This window comes from Parus major, chromosome 2 (assembly GCF_001522545.3).
Source record: "Parus major isolate Abel chromosome 2, Parus_major1.1, whole genome shotgun sequence".
In the NCBI taxonomy this organism is placed as follows: Eukaryota; Metazoa; Chordata; class Aves; order Passeriformes; family Paridae; genus Parus; species Parus major.
The window spans coordinates 142,204,118-142,214,901 of record NC_031769.1 but is presented as its reverse complement, the minus strand read 5'-3'; the positions used below and the strand labels follow the sequence as shown (position 1 = coordinate 142,214,901).

General features: G+C 44.2%; 1 protein-coding gene across 1 annotated transcript in view; it reads left to right on the top strand.

Moving 5' to 3' along the window:
- Window positions 1-426: 426 nt before the first annotated feature.
- ADCY8 (adenylate cyclase 8) overlaps window positions 427-10,784 on the top strand; it is a 119,338-nt gene continuing 108,980 nt past the window's right edge. Inside the window, exon 1 of the mRNA XM_015619782.2 lies at window positions 427-918. Coding sequence (XP_015475268.1) covers window positions 511-918 — 408 coding nt within the window. The 5' untranslated portion in view covers window positions 427-510. The remainder of the gene's footprint in view (window positions 919-10,784) is intronic.

Sequence of the window (10,784 nt, the reverse complement as noted above, 5' to 3'; positions counted from 1 at the left end):
TCGGAGGTGCGGTGCCTGAGCGACAGCGATGAACTTTACACCATCAACAGGACTCCCCCCGGCAGCGGCAGACCCCAGCGCCTGCTGTGGCAGACGGCCGTGCGCCACATCACCGAGCAGCGCTTCATCCAGGAGCACAGCAGCAGCAGCGGCGGCAGCAGCAGCGGCGGGGGCAAGGGCTTCAGCTCGGACGAGACCTGCTGCCCCAACCACCACCCGCACCCGCCGTACCACCACCACCTCCGGCGGCAGTCGGCCGGACGGAGTTTGGGCAGCGAGCGCCACAACAACGGCGGCACCAAAGTCTTCCCGGAGGGCACAAGCAGCAGCGGAGACTTGGGCTTTCTGCCCCTGGACTGTGCCCCCAGCAACTCCGACTTCTTCCTCAACTGGGGCTATACATATCGCGGGGTGATCTTCCCCACTCTCCGCAACTCCTTTAAGTCTCGGGACTTAGAGCGCCTTTACCAGCGCTACTTCTTGGGTCAACGGCGCAAATCTGAGGTGGTCATGAACATCCTGGACGTGCTGACCAAGCTGACCCTACTGTTCCTCCACTTGACCCTGGCCTCTGCTCCCATGGACCCCATTAAGGGCATCCTCTTGGGCTTCTTCACTGGCATTGAGGTGGTGATCTGTGCCTTAGTGGTGGTCAGGAAGGACACAACCTCATACACCTACCTGCAGTACAGCGGTGTTGTCACTTGGGTGGCCATGGCCATGCAAATTCTGGCGGCAGGACTGGGCTGTGGCCTCCTTGGGGATGGCATTGGCTATGTGCTTTTCACGCTTTTTGCCACCTACAGCATGCTCCCGTTGCCACTCACCTGGGCCATCCTGGCTGGACTGGTCACCTCTGTCCTGCAGCTCGTCATGCAGCTGGTTATCCCCAGGTTTGCCGTGACTTCCCTCAACCAGGTACTGTGGTGAGGAGAGGGTGGGAACAGTCCTCTTTCTCCATCACCCTGAGTGAGAGGAGGTGTGGGGGGATGTCCCAAAAGATCCTTTCCCTTTTACTCAGATGCTAAAAAGTTTGTTACCTGGAGGGGAGATCATAGGCAAAAATCAACCTTGTGTTTCACCTCAGTCTGGGAGTTGGGACAGTTTCTAGCCACCCTGTCTCCTCTGCTTGTATATTCATTACATTGCTGTCCCTTGAAATAGCATTGGGGCAAGAAGCTCCTGGGGCAAGTGGGGAAGATGGGTCATTTATTATTACCCTCCCCAAACTTCCAGCTGTGGTTTGGGGTTTTAGATGACTCTGTCTTGACCAAACTCTCCCAATGATGCCATTTTACTGTTCATGCCTTTTAACTCTGAATCTGCTGGGGCAATTGTTACTTTTATATGTGAAGGTTTACTTGATCTGAGTTATGGGAAAACAGGAGCAAAGCATGCTGCTCATTTGCAAGGAGGAACCAGTGAAACCTCAGAGAAGCCAGAGCAAAGCTCCCCCGGGAGATTTGTTGTGGGATCCTAGGCTGTCTCATTAGGAAGCCTTTTCTGCTGGTGGTCAAAGGGCAAACACTGTTGTGCTGAATCCTTACAAGTGATGTCTAGGACAGAGTGCTGGTTACAGTGTGCTGGAGTGTTGTGTGGTGCAGAATGCTGAGAGGCACTGGTCAGGATGGGTCTGAGGGTTAAAACCGGGTCTCACCTGACTTCACACTCAGATGACTTCTTTCACAGAAAAGTGAGAATGCACCAAACTCCCCATATCCCTGCAAGGCAAGAAAACAGTGGATACTAGGACAACTTAATCCTGGAGATTCTTGATGCTTCCTTTTCCCTCCCTTTTCAGACTGTCACAGCTCAGTGCTATCAATATTTTGTAGCAGATTATCATCTCCATTTGGCTTGCTCCACGGAATCAGAGAGAAAAGGGTGGAGATATTGTCAGATAATCCCAAAATGAGGGAGGGTACAGAGGAATTTGCTGCGGGCAGCATGTGATTTACGTGAGTGTTGGGATGTGCGCCTGGGAAGTGACTGATCTTGCATGTGGAAGTTTGATATCCATGATTCTTGGGGCATGTCTACCTTCCTTAGACCCTGGTCCTACTGATACCCCTGCCCACCCCTCTCCATCCCCTTACTACTTGTTAGCTATGGGCTGCCTAACCTCACGTCCCAGTGGTTGGGCTCACCCTGTTTTGGGAAAAGCTTCCTGAGCCCTGTGGACGTGAGACAATTAGGCTGTGGCAGAGTTGTTGTGCAGCCCTTGATATGCTGATGAATGAACTGCAGCCGCGCCATGTCCAACAGCCATGCACTGCTGGTGCTGTTAGTGATGGGTCAAAAGCTGTGTGAGTTATGCTGATTTCTTAATTTACTTCCACGTCCTCTCCTGGAGCTATGAGTAATGTGCTGCTATCTCATTACGCACCAGTATCACAGCTGTTTAGCTGCAACGCACACACAACACACACATTTCCCACAGACATTTCCCGGGAGAGATACTAATATCTTCGTTTTGCAGCCAGTTGTGTGAACGAACTGCCTTGGAGCGGTGCACAATGAGAGATTACCAGCCAGATGATTGCCTTCATGAACTACATATATAAATCTCCTTAACAGGATACGCGCAGCTTGTCACACGTCGGTGCTGATTTACACCGGCTCCCGCCTGCCCAGGGACGCTGAACACAGCCCGCAGCTTCGGCCCTTTGCCTCCAGCCGCTGCGGGAGAGGCCGGGCCCCTCTCCGCCCCGGGCTGGCTCCCACCCCCCTGCCAGAGGAGCTCAGAGGGGTCGGGGAGCGCTGGTTCGGGAGGGAGGGGTGCGCGGAGGGAGGGAGAGAGGAGGACAGTGAGGAAGACAGCTCGGGGAGCGGAGAGGAAGGCAGTGAGGAAGGCAGTGAGGAAGGCAGTGAGGAAGGCAGTGAGGAAGGCAGCGCGGGGAGCGGAGCGGAGGGCAGAGGAGAGCAGCGCGGAGGGCAGTGAGGAGAGCAGTGTGGAGGGCAGTGAGGAGAGCAGTGAGGAGAGCAGTGAGGAGGGCAGTGAGGAGAGCAGTGAGGAGAGCAGTGAGGAGGGCAGTGAGGAGAGCACTGAGAAAGGCAGTGAGGAGAGCAGCCCGGAGCGCGGCGCGGGGCCCTGAGCGCTGTCCGCCCGCGCGGTGCTGAAGGCGGCCCGGGGGCTCCCTCCAGCGGCCCCGCCGGGACCGAGCCCGCCCGAGACCCGGAACCCGCCCGAGACCCCGAGCCCGCCCGAGACCCCGAGCCCGCCCGAGACCCCGAGCCCGCCCGAGACCCCGAGCCCGCCCGAGACCCGGAACCCGCCCGAGACCCCGAGCCCACCCGAGACCCCGCGCCCGCGGCAGCCCCGCCACACGGCCCCACCAGCCCGGGCCACTCCTCGCCAGGGATCGGCCCCGGGTTGTGAGCCGGACCCGGTGCCCGGGTGAGGCACAGCCTTACTTTGGCACTTTCTAGTGTTGCACCATTTTCTTACTTTCGGCAGAGGATTGCTGAGCCCTCCCGAGCGTTAGTGGATGAGGGCTTTTGCGGTTGATAAAGGACATATTGCTGCACAGGTGATGACAGAGAGTTTAAATGACTCTTCATGAAGGTTATGTAGGAAATCTTTGGGCCAACAAAGACTTCTTCCTTGTGCAGGCAAAACATTCTCTTTTATCACAAGGATTATTTTCTTAGTTAAAATACAGCATCTTGCCTTCAAAGAAGCCTTACAAGACTAAATGAACTATTTTATTATGTAGCAATATCTGTGAGTATCTTGCTCTGCCTCAGGATGCAGACAGATGCTTACACCGGACAAAAGACAGGAATTAGAGTATGCAGTGAAAGAAAAAACAGATGGTAAAACTTTGATCATGGTACAAATAAGGGGTTTTCTACTTTTTTTTTTCTTTTAAATCAGGATCTCATACAAGGAAAATACTGAATTCAGTTCTGAACAGAAAAAAATGTCTGGAGCCAATTTAGTACTGTACCCAGTAGCATCCATGGGTAAAATAGTTGTGATCCTCTTCTCAGTCACATATGTATGTCAGCCATGCATCTATCCAAACTCATAAAGTAGAAACAGTTTACACAAAAGGAAAATCAAGTGTTTTGATGTGTTTTTCCCTTATCTCTTAATTAAGTTTAGTTTTCTCTGATAAGTTTGTTCACAAGCAGGTCAAACCATTAGTAATGTTGCATACTAGCATGCAGTAGTGCTGCCTGATCCACTATTCTGGTTTTCATGCACTGTCATGAATACAAATAATTCTCTTTGTTTACCTTTTTTTCTTGCAGTAACACTTAAGGTGTCACCTGATTTTTCTTCCTTAGCAGCCTAGAAAAAGGTGAAGGATAAAGGCTTGAAATCAGATGTTTTTTAAAGTAACAAGAACAAAACCCCAAACATAGACTCACTAATTTCAATCCTGATAAATGGTGTTTCTGGGGGGATATGATCACTCTTAAACCCAACTTACTCCAGCCCGAAATGCTGAGGAATGTGCTGCTGCTCAGCTTGAGGGGAACCATGAAAAAGGAACTGATATCATGACTTCTGTCAAGGCTTTGCTGAAACTGATCAAACATTGAGTCAGGAAGCAAATGAGAAATGAAAGATCTTACTAGTAAACAAGTACCTGGCCAGATACTATGATGGGGGTAGTGTTTTTCTCTGACATTCCCCAAAATGAAAGTTTTATTTGTATTGCATTCATTTTTACTTTTTCCTGGGTAAAAATGTGTGCAGTCCAAAATTTCAAAGATCACAAATCTTTGAAACACCAGGCATATGGGGAAGAACAAACAACTCGGAGCTCCTTTGTGTTATGTAACATAGGCAGATGATAATAGAGACCTGAATTTTGACAGGCTTGAAATTATGTAAGCTACACACATTTTCTAGATTTTAATCTTCTGCCTTTGCACTCTTCATTCACATGAGCAAATTCCACCAGAGTCAGTAAAACTACTCTCATTACTAAATCACGTATATAAGGGATATCTTGAAGAACCAAGTCCTAAATTATGCATATTTGATAAAACTTTAAAAATACATTTAGAAATAATCTTGAAGTGGGTAATACTAAGACCAGTAAGCTCATTCTTTTCCCTCTATCTTTCCAAGCCTAGGCAGTTCTGTGAATTAATTTTTTCCCAGCTTATTTTTTGCCCAGATCTTCTCTCAGGGTTATTAATAGAGGGAAAGGCAGAATTTATGAAGTCTCAAGGAGCCCTACAGAGACAAATCTGTGTACTTGTACAATGGAAACTGACAGATTTTGCATGTGTATTTCAGCTACGTGTTTTCCCAATTCTGATCATAGATATCAGTTTATGAGTATATGCAAAACACACTCATCTCTTCAAAATTTCTGCTTGTAGAAAATCTATTCAATCTATAAAATATAAGGACATTTCAAAGTTAGCTACCATTTGAGAAGCAGAATCAAAACACTCAAACTTTCTCCTCAGGTTTGCTTTTGTAGCATTATTTGCTATGCTTTTTTTTTGCCACAGTCTTTTGTGGGCGACTTATAAACTGAGTGTGTGATTTTAGACTGGATTACGAACTGCTTTCCTTTTATATCCTTTAAAATCACCTGACCAGTATCAGTGGGTCACAGCTTAATTAGATTAGAATTGGATACTCTTTTCTCTGAAGCAGCTGTATCATTGTTGTGCTAAATAGGGCAAATGCACAAAGTATATTTATAATTTGATGATTAATTGCCTCAAATATGTAGGAACTCAGGCAAAACCATGAATGAAACCTGCTTTCATCAGTGAATTTCAGCTTACAACAGCCAGTGTGCTTGTTAACACTAAAATTTACCTCACTATATATGAAGTGACATTTTTGTTCTGCTGTCAGAACACTTCTGGGCTGCTTTCAAGGGTTTTTTTATTGCTTATTTGTTGATTTTCATGGCTTAGAAAGAGACATGTGCTCCAAAACAGCCACATCTAATGTAAAAGAATCACATACCAGAGCAGTGCACTTAAAGCTCACAGTTAACATTAGATCATGTTTGAATGATCCTTATTAGCCTGTACAGCAGTCTGAAGGGGATAAACATCTCCAGTTCAGCTTCTTAGTGCACTTCTCAACACTTCAGTGATGTCATGGGAACAGGAAAGAGAAGAAGGCAAAAGTAGAACTGTTCAAATGGTTTGTCTTTTTCCAGAAGGCAGGGAAGGTGGAGGGTAGAACAACTTCCCCTTACCTTTTCCTTATTTCCAGAATATCTGGCTATGCATGAGATAAACTGGAGTGTTCCACATAAAATTGAAATTTAGTAAGCAGAAAATAAATTATGCTTTTAAATTAATGTTTGGGTTGATGGAAACTCCAAACATGAAAATGCTTACTTAGCTCCTGCCTGGAACTCCACTCCTGTAGGCACTTTGTCAACATCCTGTTAACACAGCCTATAATGGTCTGGGCAATCTGGGAGGCGGGGAATGGGCTGAAAGGCATCACCAATGGGTGATGGAAAATGGCTCCTTTTCAAAGTGGTAGCCTGTCACAAGCAAGGGATATTGCTTAATATCTGTATAAGTGATCAGGAAGATGGGATCAAGTACCTTACAAAGTTTGTCCATGGTCCCAAATTGAGTAAGGAAAGGAGAAGCCACCGTGTAGAAAGATCTGGCTTTTCTGAAAGAGTGGGCTAGCAAGAACCCTGTGAAGTTCAACAAGGACAAGTGTAAGGTGTTGCATCTGAAAAAGAACAAAATCCAGGACTGAAGCACAGGCTGGACTCTGCCTGGCTGGAAAGCAGCTTTATGGAAAGGGATCTGGGGGTCCTGGTAGACAACAAATTCAGAATGAGTGACCAGTGTGCAGCTGGGGCAGAGAAAGCCAGCAGGAAGCTGGGCTGCATTGACCAGGACATCTCCAGCAGAGATCAAGAAGTCATTCTCTCACTTTATTCAGCACTTGCCTGGCCTGGAATACTGTGTTCAGATTTGGTCCCTTCTATACAAAAAAGATGTGAGCTGGCTGGATAGAGTCCAAAGAGAGGCCACAAAGATGAGCAAAGAAGGGGGAAGCCTGACATATGGGGAAAGGCTGAGAGAACTGGGCTTGTTCAGCTGTGAATAAAGTAGGTTTAGGGGAGACATTTTCACCCTTTAGAATTTAAAGGATGGCAACAAAGACCAGACTCCCTTTGTACAAAGAATTTTATGAAATAGGTGAGGGGTAATGTGTAAAAGCAACTTTTGGGGAGATTATGATTGGACACAAGATAGAGAAAATTTGCAATGAGAATAATCTCTCCAAAGAAGTGGGAGATTAACTGACATTGGACACTTTTAGGATTTGTCTGGACAGAGTGCTGGGCCATCTTGTCTAGATTGTGCTTTTGCCAAGAAAAGTTGGACCAGATGATCCTTGAGGTCCCTTCCAATCTTGCATTTAATGCATCTGTGATTATATGATCCCAATTCTCTTAGTGTAGCCTTCTTGCCCTTAGCTGTGTTTCTGTTTCCATGCATCCCATGAGGAGCCTCAATAACTCTATGTTTAAGTTACCAGGCACCCGAACCTACCCAACATCCAAACACTGCTCTACTTGGAGCACATTTTGCAGCCATACTTCACACACAGCACCTGTCCAGTGTCAAAGTCAGTAGAGAAGGTTATTGTGCTCTTCCTCTGTGCAACAGATGTGGTAATGAAAATATTTTTGGGATGCGGTAAACCAAGGTTTGAATCCCTTTTTCCCCAGAGGGCATTGAAGTCTGACTCTTACCTCACCAGAGAGTTTCTAAATCAAACCTTCCCCCATTCCTAGAACAACTGTTCTTCCGTGAAGATAAAAGTTCAAGATTCAATGTGAAAAAAGAAAAAAATAAAAAATAATAATCGTGACTCTGTAAGCAACTGATTATGGAATTCATCACTGGAGGTGTCCTTGCTCAACATCTTAGTGTTTTATATAATGTTAAATTATTCCCTTGAGCACGGGTCCCAGCCAGCACTGTACAGTCTGATCTCCACTCTGACATAATGAGCCTTAAATGTCTTTTTCAAAGTTCTGAAAAGCCCAAGTATATAGGGGAAAACATCACAGTGATTCTCTAAATCCTAGATAACACTGAGGTTTTAGACATACTCCCTGCCTTTCAAAGTCCCAGAGTCTTTTTGGATACTGTGTAAGGATCTGTAAGAGTATGGTGGCATTCAACATAGGCTTCGGAACTAATTGTAGTATTTGTGTGTTTGCAAATGGATTGCTCGAGAATCTTGCTTTGTGGCTTATGAGCCATTTTTTCTTCATCTTGCCTTTCTTAGAAAGACAAGTTCTGTCACTTGCTCTCTTCTTGGTGCAGTGCAGTCTGCACCTATCATGAGTGCAGAAAGGACTGTAGAGTCACTTTTCAGTCTTACCCAAGAAGGGAGATAAATGAAAATTACTGGGTTAGTGCTGCAGTGAATCTTGAGCATTTTGTTAGCAGCCTCAGTCATTCAAACCAGGGAAGGAAGAGACCTGGCTCATCAAAAGTGATCAAGCACAAAAACCCCTGAGGATCCAGCATTTATTGAAACTAAAGATTTTTTCTAAGGGATATGATTAAGACCTGACTTTCACACTTCCATCAGCTTCATTTAGAACCTTGTTTTAAAGCCCACAGAATGTAATATAAAGAGTCCCATAGATATTGGGATTTTTAGGTGAACCATGAAGATGACTTTTCAGAACTCTCTTTAGGGAAACTTTTGCTCTGAATCCACAGTCCTTCTGAAAGAGAGCACAAATGTGGACATCCAGCTCCTCCGGGAATGTCTCTGAAAGAACTCTGTCACACTTATCTCTGCAAGCAGCCAGGTGTGCTGACAGAGATACCAGTGTGGTGCTGCTTAACCTAGAACAAAACCACCAGGGACTGTACACAGGATGAAGTGCAAAGCCAGGCAGCCATTGGCTGCAAGAGGAATGTCTCATCATATGAGTTGTATTTATTAGCAACTATTTTAAGAAGTACTGCTATTTTATTTGCCAGCTTATTCTGCTGCAAGGTTTCATGCAGTTAGCCCTAGAGGAGAGAGGAAGGCTGTGGAGTTCATTAATTAACCATTGCTGCAGTCCGAGAAGCAGCTGAAGTATATCAGTGTAAAAAAAAAATAAAACCAACACAAATTTTGTCCACAATCAAAACAAATAATTATACTTCTTCCAATTAGTCTGATGTTTGTGTTATAATTTTATATGATGCATTAGTTTTAATCTAGATAACAGTATCCCCCCAGTATAAATTAAATAATTTCTGAGTTTAATAATATAATTTTTTGCCTAAATTTTATTTTTCAATTTTGATTTAATCATCACTTTGCAGTTTTGTGTTTTCCTCTAGCTTTACTTTCATTTCCCTTAAAAATAAAATGAAGAAATCCTTCTTTAATGAAATTAATGGAAGCATTCAGTAGAGTCAGAATCTTAATTTTGAAAATCAGTTTACGTCTTTGGATGGATCCAATCTTTGGGCACTTTACTATTTCTTTTTTGTTCAAACTCTGCTACTTTATTTACCTTAGAACTACTCAGGGATGGAGCTCTCTATTCTGTGTTCCTTGCATTAGGTCTGCCACAGTAGAAGACTCATTCATAAATCCATGACTACCACCACAGTGCGAAGAAGAAATAATAAAAAAATCAGGAAAATGAATCAGCACAGAAAAACTAAATGATATTACATGGTGTAGCAGAGGTTATATAATTCTAGAGCTAGGATCTTAGGAAAAGAAATTACTTAGATCTCAGGGAAGTTACTCAAATAATGGCATAAGATCTAGATATACACATTCTTTTATCCTATGATCCTCTTGTCATATGGGAAAATCCCTTCAATGCTTATTAATATTAATAAGCTTCATAAGCATACTAGACAGGGTTATAATTGACATAGAAATCATCCCACATGCTCAGTATAATTTAATGTGCAGATATGAATGTTCTTTTAGAGGAAGGAGTAATATTCACCATAGATTTCAGCTAGGGATTGGGAATGAGGATCAAACCCATTCCATCACTAAATTAATCATTGGTCTCTGGTGACCCACACACATTTTTCTACATTTCAGAGCTTCGTTTGATTTGAAAATTTGCCTTTCTCAGCTGCTATAATAAGTGATTAATATGTTCAATTGCTTTGAGATTTTTGTGTAAAACATCCCAATATCTTCTATGATGCATCAAAAGAGGAATATTACATTGGCTTCTTTCAGTCATGCACATTTTTATTGAAATATGAATCCATTTAATATAGTGGGAATGCATGCATTTAACTTTATTCTTTCTGTAAAGAAATCATTCTCTTCAGAGTTGGAAGGTATGTCCTTTAAGGAGAAGTTAAGAACTCTGGTTTTGTCTAGTTTGGAGAAGAGGAGGCTAAGGTGTGACCTCATTGCTCTCTAACAGCTTCCTGAGGAAGGGAAGGGAAGAGAGAAGTGCTGAGCTCTTCTCCCTGGGATCCATTGACAGGACACATGGGAATGGTTCAGAGCTGGACCAGGGAAGTCAGAGAATAAACATTAGAATGGATTTCTCTACCCAGAGTGTGCAAACATTGGAACAGGCTCCCTAGAGGGGTGATCAATGCCCCAAATTTGTCAGTATCTAAAAGGCATCTGGAAAACATCCTTAATAATGTGCTTTAACTTTTGATGGCCCCTGAAGTGGTCAAGCAGTTGGACTGGAAGACTGTTGTATGTCCCATGGAGCTGAAATATTCTATTCTATTCTATTCTATTCTATTCTATTCTATTCTATTCTATTCTATTCTATTCTATTCTATTCTATTCTATTCTATTCTATTCT